Consider the following 13,640-nt stretch of genomic DNA (forward strand, 5'->3'; position numbering starts at 1 on the left):
TAATTTGCAGATTGAGTCGGTGATCAGGAAGGCAAATGCATTCATTTTGAGAGGATTAGAATATAAAAGCAAGAATGTAAAGGTTTTATGAGGTGCTGGTGAGGCCTCATTTGGAGTATTGTGAGCAGTTGTGGGCTCCTTATTTAAGGAAGGATGTGCTGATTTTGGAGAGGGTTCAAAGGAGGTTTGTGAAAATGATTCCAAGATTGAAAGGCTTATCATATGAGGAGATGGCTCTGGGCCTGTACTCACTGGAATTCAGAAGAATAAAGAGGAATCTCATTGAAACCTATTGAATGTTGTTAAGTCTGAACTTGTAGGTTAGCACCACTATCGTGGAAAATATGCTGGAGGCAAGTTGCAGCATTGCAATTGGAAAAATCACTGGGTTGAAGATGCATCCTTGCTTGGACATTACCCTAGCAGGTGTAAGATGGAAATAATTCTGAGGCCACCTGTGCTAACTAATGGCAGGCACTTCCGCAACTTTTGGAGTTGATGTGTGTGGAAAATCTTGCCCATTAGGCCTTGAAATGAAACCAATCCACAGTGAAATGGAGTTTAACTCCTTAGTCAATCACTCTTCAGTTATCAAGTTGACTCCTAAACACGTGGTCAGAGTCTGAATTTCAAATCATTGTCAACTTGTCACTGAAACAGGAGAGAATGGCCCTTTTTACCTTACATATACAAAGGTCCTCTTAGAACTAATGCCCGATTCTGACAATAACAGGTCTAAGAGAGCCTGGGAAATGTGGAGCTCATAGGGAACGGTCACTTGCTGCTCCGCTCCAAGTCGCTCAACATTCTGGCTTACAGATACGTCATAATCCCTTGATTTTCACTGCATCCAAATCCTGGGACCCTTTCCTGAGCTTCACTAAAAGGATTACAGCAGCTCAAGACACAGCTTCAAGTCCTTGCCAATAATGTTGTGATTAAGAAAAAATAGATGTTTTTATATCTCAGCAGTCAGATCTCAAAAAAGCCAGCTGTTGGATTGTTAGGGAGACAGCATAGCATTCTGCATGGTAGGTCATGTTTTATGTACTTGATTTTTGAGGTGGTGCTGAAGAGGGTAGGCAATGGATGTAGTCTACTGGGACTTTAGTAACATATTAAATGAGATTTCTTCTCCATGGTAGACTAAAATGTGGGATCCATGGTAGCTTGATAGTCCAGATACAAAAAATTTTTTTTGTGATGAATGACTGAGGATGGTGATGGGGGGCATTTCTCTGACTGCAGGTCTGTGATCAGTGGTGTTCCTCAGGGATCAGTATTGGGACCTCTTGTTTGTGATATATGATTTGGGCAAAAGTGTAGATGGGTTGATTATCAAGTATAAAGCGACACAAACATTGGAGGAGCTGTGGATAGTGAAGAATGTAGTCAAAAGATACAGCAGATTAGGGCAGAGAAATGGCAGATAGAGTTTCACCTGGAGAAGTAGAAGATGTGGCACTGTGAAGTTAACTGTAGAGGAAAGATATATAATAAAGGCAGGATCTTTCAGATCACTTAAGTACAGAAGAATGCTGGGGTATGACTCGAGAGCTCCACAAAAGTGGTAACACATATAGATGGGGTAGTCAACAGAATACTTCCCTTCAACCAGTCATAACTTTGAAAATAAAAATCATTAAGGACCCTCACCATCTGGGACCTGCCGTCTTTTTGTTTTACCATCAAGGAGGAATCACAGCAATGTGAACACACACACTCAACATTTTGGAAGCACTTCTGCCATCAGATTTCTGAATGGTCCATGAACACTACCTTGCTATTTTCTCTTTCTCACCATCTATTTATAGTGTAACTTGTACTGTTTTTGTCTTTCACTCTACTGCTGTCACAAGACAAATGTCACAACATACAACAGTAATAATCTGATTCTGAGGATGTAATTTTGTAGCATTGATTGTGTGTAGGTAATGAAGGGATAGAGACCTCATGTAGTTGACATTATTTAATTTGGCACCATGATCTGCACAGATGTCATGAATGGAAGGGCAAGCTCCCATGCTGCCCTGCTCTACATTCGGACATTCTCCAAGGCCTTCAGCAGCACATTCTATAGGTACCTGGAAAAGTGTTGAAAGATTGAGGCCTCAGACCAAGCACGAAGCTCCTCGTCTACCCTGCTTTCCCCTGTGCTGCTGAACCAACATCAGCAGGCACCTCAAAAGAGAGATAACCACCAACACATTACTAAATTCTTCTCCCAGAGAGTTGTGGGGGTCTGGAATGCACTGCCTTGGAAGGTAGTGGAGGCCAATTCTCTGGATGCTTTCAAGAAGGAGCTAGATAGATATCTTATGGATAAGGGAATCAAGGGATATGGGGACAAGGCAGGAACCAGGTATTGATAGTAGATGATCAGCCATCATCTCAAAATGGTGGTGCAGGCTCAAAGGGCCGAATGGTCTACTTCTGCACCTATTGTCTAAAATTATTCAAATCCACTGGATTTCTGTTGAAGGATAACATTCCCAGCATTGTCCCCAATGATACTCAAGTCCACACCAATGGGCAAATCACAAAACTGCCACTGGATTCCAAAACAGTGGTTTTATACTTCACTCAATTACAATAAGCCTTCATGAAAACTAACATTGGACCAACTTGCAGGAATTCTTGGCCCATAGTGATTCAAATGAAGGAGCATCTGTGACGGCATTGAGAACACCATAGTCCTTCCTGAAATGAACACAAAATCCCAGGATAATGGTAGTAGACACAAACCATATCCTTAATTATGCTTCCAATGAAACATCTGCCCTATTTTAACAATGCCTACATCTCCCACATTGGCTTTAGCCACATCAGAATTCACAGAATTGGAGTGGAAGCAGGTCATTCCTTAATCTCGCTCAATGAAGTGTACTGACCTATGTTAATTCTGTTACTCTTTCATAAGTTGCACCAATGAACATTGTATTCATTAGATGTGTAAAAATGAATATACTTTGCATACAGTCATTTCATAAATTCAGTTTATTGAAGCAATATCTAAAAGGAAGTTCTAATACATATGTACAGACATTAAGATCATTTCAGACTAATAAAATCATTAAAATTTACACCTTATCTTGTTACAGGAAAATATATTGTTTACATTTTTTTCATTTCACATTACAATATGCCAGTATCTATACTGTCTTCAAATGCTAAAGAATGATTATGGCAATTTATTTTAAAACTGAAGAATACACTAGTAAATACTGATACTCAGCATCAAGAGCACAATCTTCACATAAAATGCACATTTTGTTACCAGTGAAAAGATTTATTTAAACACTCAAATCATGTTAACTGGAAATTAAAAACCCAAAGTGGAACAATTAACTGCTTTTGTTAAGAATTTATATTTGCATAACCAGCCAATCTAAAAATCTTTAATCTCATAATTAAGTAATTAATTCTGCATTATCAAAATGACATTTATTTTTATTTTCCCCTTGAAAGCACGTGGATATCCAAAGTTTCATGCCAGTATTATTATTGGCATCTCAGAAGTTCCAGTAATCTTGTTATTGAATGAATTAGTTGTTTTCTTGAGAAACAGCATTTTCCTGGAAAGTCAACAATAAAAATCAGAAACTTAAAGCACTAATAAACAAGTTATTCTTTTCATTTACACTAGTGTGAACTGCATTGATTGTCAGTGGTTACAATTGGCCAATAACATGTTAGGGAGCCTTGATGTTATGCAACCCAAGATGTTCCAAATATTGTAACTACTCCATCATTAGAGTCAACAGTGCCACGACTCCGCAAAGAGAGTCCCACTGCATTTTGCCACATGTAAAACTGTAGGGCAAATGTAAAGTGGTAGCCTTATTCAAGTAAATGGGACTTTTGGCCCAGAAGGAAAAGACCAATGCCTTACTTATTTTACTTAATTTTAGAGCACATACATTTTGTATTTTTAATTTAATTTTAGAGTAAACCCATGAGCTTTGATTCCCTCTGAAAAGTCTCCAACAATTATGTTGAAAAACGTCAGCCTTTTGCAGTTGGGACATGAGAATGGTGGACATCTCATCTGACTCTTGTATCTTGAAAGCCAGGTGTTTAAAAACTAGATCACAGTCCAAATTCAGCATAATACAAACCACTTTCAGCTCATTCTCTTATAAAATATATATAGTTTAAATGTGGGAGGAAAGTCCTTTCAGGAAGTTTAGAACTCAAGAGATATCTGATAGGCACACAAGTTACATTATTGATTAATCCAATTTTTAGAGGTTTGGCCAGACCAGAAGGCAGTTTGACATAAGGCAGGATACAAACAATAAACAAAAAAATTCCACAGTCCTAATGTGGCAAATGTAGGCCCCTTAAAATCAATTCACTGTCAGTCTATGTTCAGCCCTGAAGTTTGTAGGAACACCATCTTTGGAAAAGTTAAATCATGTGAACTTATCTGTAGAAACACTTTTTTTAAAAAGATGAACAGCCCTGGTGAAAAAAGCCATAAGGGGCCTTGTGACATTGATGCAGAATAGTTGATTAACCAAATACTAATTAACATGTGCAGACTTTTAAAAGTACTGTGGACCTTTGGTGGGTAAAGATAATTTTCATCTCCCTCTAGCACATTTTCCAATTACTCATTCACAACTGCAGAGAAAAAGTGAGCATAATGTACAGTTGCAGATCTTATAGCAAATAAAGATCTGCTAACCACAGGGACAAATGAAATTCACAGTGAACAATTCACCGCTAGTCATGGATATTGCTTTATTCTATATATAAAAATACAACATCACTCAACTGCCTTTTGAAAAGGCCATACCAAAATACTTATTTGATGAAGTTAGGTTGTCCAAGAGACTTCAGAGAGTGACACATTTTAAGCAGAGCTTAAATACAGCTTTCCTTAGTCCAAGTTGGTAACTAACAAGAACAGATTCAAATGGTAACAGGATTTCAAATTAATAAAAAAAAGATTGTTATAGCTGTGTTTTTTTTATAGTCCCTCACTGTTTGATGAGCAAATAAAACTTCTGGTATAAATACAAGAGATTCTGCAGATGCTGAAATATAGAACAACACACACAAACTGTTGGAGAAACTCAACAGGTCAGGTTGCATTTACAAAACTTAATTCCCCTTGATAATACCTGATTTTCTGCGTTACTCTAGCATTTTGTGAGAGAAAATTCTGGTAGATTACTTCAAACTGAAATAGAGAACTGGCAGTTATTCTTACACAGTTCTACAAAAAAAAAGTAGAACTGTTATTCCCCGTCAATACAATCTCCACAAATTAATGGAAACAAAGTCAGCTCATCCATAGACATCAATGGGCCAAGATTATACAACACTGCCTCTTACAAAAGACTTAAATAACCCCGTTCCTTTTTAATTAAATTACCAGGATCTTGTATTGAAAATTATCATAATTTATGAAGAAAAATGCAACTGGCTGAAGTTACTGCTATATCTTCAAACTCCAGATTACCACTAGATAACAGGGATACTATGAATGGGAGTAGGAGAGGAGGAAGAAATGTTGGATAAAAAGAGATACAATTCACAAAAACAATGCAAATCAACTAACTAAATTTGCAATAAATTAGGTTTTCTTGTTTTTCTGTGAACATCAAATCTATTGTCATCTCTTATCACAATTGTCCTTAACTAGCGAGTATGTTTCCATACAAAACCTTCACACAAAAAAAACTTCAAAGCCAACTCCTTTAGAAAAAAATGCTCAGTAAGGGAACAGATCTCCACAAACTCAAAAGCACTTTTTTTTAAGGATACTGTGCAAATCTCAGTGAGATCTAACACAAAATGTTTTTTTTGTAGAATCCAAAGCTTGGGTCTTAATTTTAAATTTGTATAATGCACACATTTCAATGTAAAACTCATTAGCTCAGGAGACCATTATATATGTGATATGATCAGCATTATCAATATAACTAAAAAATGTAAGGAAATTCCAACAAATAAACATTCATCCAAGCTTTTGTTTTTAAAATAATGTATTGCTTTATGTCAGAGTTGCTTGTTATCACAGTGCAAGAGATTCTATTCAAAATTGCATTTTATACTGGGTACAAGTTTTATTCAATTAAATGAAAAATAATATTTTTACTTACAGGATGAACAATCTTCCCATATTTGCTTGTGAAATTAACTGTCACTTTCTGTTTATGGCCACTTCTTTCATCGAAGGTGTGGCAACTATCAAAGGGAGGAATGTACAAGTGGAGGCTAACAGCCTTCTCCGTGTGACTCACATTTTCAACTCTGTGCACCCCAATTGAATCTATTTTCAAAAAGCAAAGTATTTGGTCAGACACATTCCCAATGGAAATCACGATTTACTTCAGATTCTGAAAACACAGTTTATCTGTTTGTTTCGAGTACATCACAATATTTTCAAATCTTTCCACTTTATAATAAAACTCAAGACATGATTTTCTCCAAGCATCTCATGTTGAGTAAAAAGCCAAAATGGCTAAATTGCACCTTTGTTTATATTATTCTGTGAAAAACACTCAAGATCCCAAACAACTACAGGCAGTCCCCGGGTTACGAACGAGTTCCGTTCCTGAGTCCGTCTTTAAGTCGGATTTGTATACAAGTTGGAACAGATACATCCGGTATTACTTAGAGTCAGTTAGTCAAATGTTTGTCTTAGTATATAGTATATATTTTACCCATATATGCATACAAAACTTAAGAAACGTATATATTTCAATAAGTAAACCACTGTGTTGCTTGGTAATAATTGTAGCTTTCATTGGGGCAGGGCCTTTCACATGCCCCATTATTCTCACTTTATCCTTTACCTGTACCCTTTAAAATTGTTCTGATCGTTGACCAACTTTTCCAATGACTGATGGCATTTCACCTCTGATCGCTTTATTATTTCCACTTTATTTTCAATTATGATCATTTTCCATCAAGGGAACAGAAAACTGCAGATTCAGCAGCAGCCATGAGCCGCAGGTCCTCTGCTCCCCTGGGTCCTAAACTCCACCAGCACTAAGCCAGGTTAAATGGGACAAGTAGAGGCAGTGCTGACTGGAAGTGGGGGGGGGGGGTCAGGGTGGATCTTACCAAGAAATATTTAAGCCACATCCAAAGTTACACACTCAACACAGTGTTAATGGCAACGACTTAAGATGGTGGATGGCATTCTTCTCCCTCCGTTCGTAAGTACGAGTTGTTCATAAGTCGGACGTTTGTAACTTGGGGACTGCCTGTAAATAGGCTCTCATGTGTCTATTTGAGACAGCAACAAAAGATTTCCCAATTTGCTCATCTTGTGTATCTCATATACATTAACCAATTGTTTGAGCTATTTTTAGGTTTAGCACATTTAGCAGATAGCCTCAGGCGCCAATCCTCAGATTCGAATATGCATTGTGGATTTACTTTGAAATGCAGCTCTGAACAATAAGTTCCTAAAGGCCTTGAATTACAGGCCAGTCAACGCTGATTAAAATTCATTTTGATGTCTTTGGTGTGGGTGCGAATTGGGAGGAGTGAAGTTCCTGTGTAGTTTCAAAGAAAGCATTGTGGAAGAATTCTAAATATGGAATTGTCCTTTGATGTTTAGCACACAGAATAATCGGGTAGCATGGGCCAGCCAGGCTTTTCCACTAAAAGCATCTCAATATGATGCCTGCTGTATCATGTTTTGTCAAATAAAGAAACTGCTTCATATCTACTAGTAATTTTCTCTGGTGTCTTCTTTCACGAAATAAACACCCCCCCCCCAAATGTTCCAGTTCCTTCATTTCACAGGTGAATTGGAAGAATTCATACTAAATGCATGCAGCAAGATTATTGGAACTTTTACTCAATGGTGAGCCAAGCCAAAACTAGAAAGACATTGTCATTAATGGTGCTGACTTTACATCAAAGTTGAGAGGGTCGAAAGCTTTAAGTTCCCAACAGTGAACATCACCAACCCCTGTCCTGGTCTAAACACAAATGCCACAGCAAACAAAGCACATCAGTGCTGCTTCTTCAGCAGGCAAAAATAAATAAAATCAGCATATCCCCATGATCCTTACTAATTGTTATTGATGCATGATAACAAGCAGTCTGTCTGGTATAGCAACTTTTCTGCCTGAGATTACAACACATTACAGAGTTATGGACACATCTCAACACATAATGGAATGAGCCTACCCTGTGTAGACTCTGTCTGTATTTCTTCTTGCCTCAGCAGAGCAGCCAAAATAATCAGATACCACCCACCTTCTCTCTTCTTCCCCCTCCCTTCAATGGTCAGAAGACCTGAAAGCATATACCAACCACCACGCTCACCAATTTCTATCTTGCCATTTTAAGACTATTGAACTGTACACAGCATGTACAACAAAATCAATTCAACTCCACTTGAGCACAAAATCCAGGCTGATAATCAGATGTGCCTTGTTAAACAGAGGTCCTCGCTTCAGTGAACAGAAGTTACCCCATCACTACTATTTCACAGGGAAAGGGAATTATCAGTAGTGTCCAGATCAATATTTATCTTAGTAAACATCACTAAAGTAATAGATGTGAAAGCCTGGCCTGCACATTTCTGGCTTTACAATACAGTTGCAAGTGTTTGTGTTCAAAAATAAGTGATTTTTGTCACTGATAGTTGGTGAGAAATAAGCAGTAAGACAATTCTCAACTGCTTACTCACTGTGGATTCAAACATTCAGGCTTAGAGATGCAAGAAATGGCGAGGAGTGAAAATGAAATGATTTGAATTTGAAGGTATCAACAATCATCTTGAATAATACAAAGAAAAATTAAGATTGGAGTATGCAACAGTTTGTAATCATTAGTCACATGGACTTGTGTGGCCATTAGACACGACACCATACCTAAATAGAAGTTTTTTGTGTTATGTTATTCATTTAGGCTGACCTAAGTCAAATTAAAAAGCAGTGATTTTTGGCACTACACCATGCAGGAAGGCAATTAAGGCAGTCTGTTATCTGCTGATTCAGTTCATTTATGAATTCCTCCATCAATGATTAATACCCAGATTTATAGTACTGTAGTAGTACTGATGGTGTTCTAATTTGTTCAGTAATTTACCGTAAATTCTGGTGTGCAAGCTGAGAATTTGGCCCTAAATTTTGGTCCTAAAGTTAGGGGTTGGCTTACACAGAGGGTGGCAACTTTGGAAAAATGAATGCAAGGAAGAAAATCGCGTGCCATTCTTCGGCAGTCACCGTACCATTGTAAGGATTGTCAATTTCTGTTTCGGCATCGTCATTTGCAACTTCATTGTCGACGCATGAATTCTTTGAATGGTTCGTTTAAACTCACATCTCGTGGCTGGATCACGGACGTCAAACCACCGGGGATGACTGCAATGTCGACATTTTCAGCTTTCAATGCTGCTTTTGTCTCGCCTGACAAGTGTGCTTTGAATGTGTCCTAGACAAGTAGCGACTTTTCCCTCTGATTGATACTTTGGTTGCCAGCAATATCAAAGAACATTGGTGTCTTGTCCATGTTACCAATTAGTGAGAGCGGGTAAGAATGTGCCTTTCAATACTTGATTACAAACGATTGGAAGGCCGCAATCTTATTCACAAGGTCGCTCGGCAACTTCTGAGCAATCATTGTTTTTTGTCTCAACACAAGATCACGTCTATTCATAAATCGGGTGCACCAACTTCACATAGCTTTGAAATTTTCGCTGACCTCACAGTGTTTTTCAGCCCATTTCAACACTTGAACTTGAATCATTTCTCTGGTAACAATGTATCCAGACGATTGCTGGCGATTCACCCACTCTAAAACTTTTTCTTCCAGTTCTGGCCACTGGCATGTTTTCCCACGGTTTTCACATTTCACCTTTGGTATTTCTCTCAGTGTGTCCTCTGCCTTTCTCCACTCTCTCATTTGTTTCTCATTTACACTAAACTTCTTAGCAGCTGCAGAATTATTTGTTCCTTTAACAAAATCAATAACCTTCAGCTTGAAGCCAGCATCATACTGTGTTCATTTAAATCTTTTGTACGTGGTGGTCACAAACTCAATACAGAGTACACGTACTGATCCCGCCACCCCATGTTATGTTTCAACAAGATTGTGATGGGCGCTAAATGGTTTCACGGGGGTTACATTTCAGAGGATTCTTTACCATTGGGAACCTAATCCAAAAAGTCCCTCCCTGATTTATTTATTAAGAATTCACTCATAATGCTCTACAATATGTAAGCCTATTTTCTTAGCAGGTACTGGTTCACAAAATTTCCAGGTTCAGGATCCGGCAAAGCTGAGTACTGGCATGTGAGATCTTGTGATCTTTTCTGGTTAAATCAAAAATGTCTACAAAAGGGGTCGGCTTATACAAAGGTAACATGAAAAAGTCACTTTTTTAACCTTGAAAATGAGGGGGTCGGCTTATACGCCGGATCAGCTTATACACTGGAATTTACGGTAAATACATGATTTATTACTCAGTTAAACAGTAGCTTGTCTTTTTTAAAAAATCTATTTCCAGGAAACTTCAGCTAATTGGGACTGCTTATTAATTGAGTCAACATGTTCTGTTGCCAATTAAACAGATTCCACTGTAACAACGAATTCAAAGCACTTTAATGGCTCCAGAACAATTTGGAATGTCCCACACTTAAAGGCACTAAAATTGCATATGCGCCTTTCAAAAAATTAGAATTGCACTGATTAATTTCCATCGGCATACTAAATGAAATTTACCAAGTTTTGTCACAGGAAACTTGGTAAACATGTAATATTAACTGAAAATTAATTCTAAGGAAGCATTGAATTTACAACATCGAAACCTCACCACTCATGTAAGCACACTGGTTGTCTTGAAGAATGGTCTCCTTTTTCTTGGAAAGTTCTTTTACTTCTTCATCAGGCATATTGAAGATTGTTTCCTTTAACTGTCCCTGAAGTATTTTTAAGAAGCAGTGGGAATCAGAATGATCATGGATGCTGCTACATTGTGGAAAAACCAGAAAAAAAGTCAGCAACACGAGTAAAAACACTAGCCAACACCATGAAAGAGTCAGATCATCCACCTAAAATCAAAGACATAACACGTTAAGATCAATGAGAACAGTTTCCTGGAACCATACTTCCTTCATCTTTTGTCTATTTGAAATTATAAAAAGGGTCCACAATTTTGAAATCCGAAAAGCTTCGAAACCCGAAGTTTTTTTCGCCAACGGCTGACGTCGCTCAGGTGTGATGTGGCAGCACTAGCAGAGGCCGCCAGACGTCAGTTGTGGCTCAGCGCTCGTACTGGTTACGGACATTTGCTGTTCACTGGTATTTTGTGTTTAATTTCACTGTGAAAATGTTAAAAAGAGCTGCAGATACCCCTATGGGTAACAGTGAGAAAAAGAGAAGGAAGCATCTATTATCAATAACGCAGAAAGTGGAGTTATTGCAGAAGCTTGATCATGGTGTGTTTGTATGGCATCTTACTGAAGAATATGGTGTCAGATCTACCACTATATATGATTTAAAGAAACAGAAAGACAAGTTACTGAAGTTTTATAGTGACAGTGACATTCTACATTTATTCCAATAAGTTATTTACCATGTGTTTGATTCAGTTCATTTGAAGCTGTATATTTTTATGTTTTATTCAAGGTTTTTGTTGGAAATAAATTTTTTTCTTGTCATTATTCCCTAAACAATACAGTATAACAACTATTTACATAGCATCTACACTGTATTAGGTATTATAAGTAATCTAGAGATGATTTAAAGTATACGGGATGTGCGTAGGTCCGGAGCTCTGACGGGTCCTAAAGTCCACCTGCACTGAGACAGGTTAAATAAGGGACTTGAGCATATGCGTTTTTTGGTATCCACATGGGGTCCCAGAACCAATAAGGAGGGATTCTGAAATCCGAAAAATTCTGAATTCGAAAATGCAACTGGCCCCAAGGATTTTGGATAAGGGATTGTGGACCTGTAGTACCAAAGCCATAACTAATGTAACATTAATACTATTGGTATAGGGAAAGTCTTGGATAAATTAATCATCTTACCTGCCATGGCCTTCACCCCAGCAGAGTATCATCAAATTGAACTTTCCATTTCCTTCATCAACAAGATTTCTCGTGTATCTGCAAAAAGAGGAACCATAAGTCCAATAATGGTGCATGATCCAAAGAATCAAATCAGAAAAATAAATGTACTTACACACCAGAAGCTAAACAGACAACCATAGAAGATTACCATAATCTGTTAAGCACAACAATCATAATTGTATGCATAGTATAAATGATCAAGAAACTAGATTAGACATGATCTTGGCATTAAAATATGAAATCTGAAAATGTAAATGAGACAAATTTCAATTAAAAATAGAAGCATTGAGATGAATTTGAAATACTGGAAAAATATGCTGACATAATTTCTCATAATAGCACTTTAAGGTGCTTCACAAGGGAAAGTGCACTGATCTTCATTTCAATATGGACAATTGATCTGGTATATTTTCAAAAGGAGGAATAAGGAGAAAATAAATCTGCATGAGGCAGACAGAAAAGGGATAAACGACTTACCAAACAAATAGGGGAAATTAAGACTGAATTTTGTAAAGGAACATTCAATTTCACTCCTAAAAGTATTGAATTTAAATTTTGGGATGTTCTACATATTGTTCAATACAAATTATCACAAAAATCAAAAGACACTATGTTAATCTAACGTAATTTACATGGATGACACTGTGAAAGGTTATCATAAAGAAAGCCTAATATATTGTAGAAGCTTGTCTCACCCCTAAAGGGTCTCCACTCAGCAATTCAGGGAATGTTAACAATGTAGAATTTGCTACCACAGCACTAGCAGTGGCAAATCAAGTATGCTGCAATTAAGGGAATCAGGCAATGAAAACAAGAGGCAAAGGTGTTGATAAATGTGAAAATTTGAGTGGAGATAACTATCAAAGATATGTCAGAATAGAATAATTAGCTCTGCCTGCCTCTCTGGGAATACTTATTGCTCTCCATCAGAAGTAGGAAAGCCATGCAACAACTGCAAAAAGCATTAGCAATACCTTGGTAAGACTACATGCATGTTTCATTTTCTTCTGAATTCTGACGTAGATATAAAGAATCACAATAATTATTTCTGGAAATAATTGTCTCATGACCAAGGTTGGGCACTGGATTAGAATTTAAAAGAATGAAAGTTTTATTTGGCTTATTTAATTTGGAACATGGATGTTGTTTGCAAAGCCAACACTTGTTGCGCAACACCAACTACCCTTGAGCCAATGGTTGGACTATTATAATCCTGTGTGTTAAGGTAGCACTGTTGGGTGAGTAGTACCAGGGTTAAGACCCAGCAATTAAGAAATCATGATAGATTTGCCCCAAGTCAGGCTTATGTGCAAGGGGAAACCAAGGGCAGTGCCATTCTCATGCATCTTCTGACTTCAACCTTACTTGAGTCATTATGATTCCACATTTGAAGATGTTGTTGGAGGAGCCAACATTCTATATTGTAAAAAGCACAATCTACAACAACTGTGCACCAGTGGTGGAAGAAATTAATGGGTCCCAATCAAGCTGGCTGCTTTGTCCCAAAGTCTTGAATGCACAGTGTTACTGTTGCTGCACTCATCCAAGTAAGTGGAGTGTATTCCATCATGCCCTTGATTTGTGCCT

At 37.6% G+C, this 13,640-nt stretch overlaps 1 protein-coding gene across 4 annotated transcripts in view; it reads right to left on the bottom strand.

Annotated features, from left to right (window-relative positions):
* Window positions 1-2,974: 2,974 nt before the first annotated feature.
* The window catches only part of cdo1 (cysteine dioxygenase, type I), a 71,595-nt gene continuing 60,929 nt past the window's right edge, over window positions 2,975-13,640 (bottom strand). For all 4 annotated transcript variants that reach the window (XM_059969598.1, XM_059969597.1, XM_059969600.1 and 1 more), the window contains exons 2-5: window positions 12,012-12,089; window positions 10,793-10,947; window positions 6,114-6,283; window positions 2,975-3,575 (exon numbers count right to left, since the gene is read on the bottom strand). In XM_059969598.1, coding sequence (XP_059825581.1) covers window positions 3,546-3,575; window positions 6,114-6,283; window positions 10,793-10,947; window positions 12,012-12,089 — 433 coding nt within the window. In that variant the 3' untranslated portion in view covers window positions 2,975-3,545. The remainder of the gene's footprint in view (window positions 3,576-6,113; window positions 6,284-10,792; window positions 10,948-12,011; window positions 12,090-13,640) is intronic.

The sequence above is a fragment of the Hypanus sabinus genome, chromosome 5 (genome assembly GCF_030144855.1).
Source record: "Hypanus sabinus isolate sHypSab1 chromosome 5, sHypSab1.hap1, whole genome shotgun sequence".
Taxonomy (NCBI): Eukaryota; Metazoa; Chordata; class Chondrichthyes; order Myliobatiformes; family Dasyatidae; genus Hypanus; species Hypanus sabinus.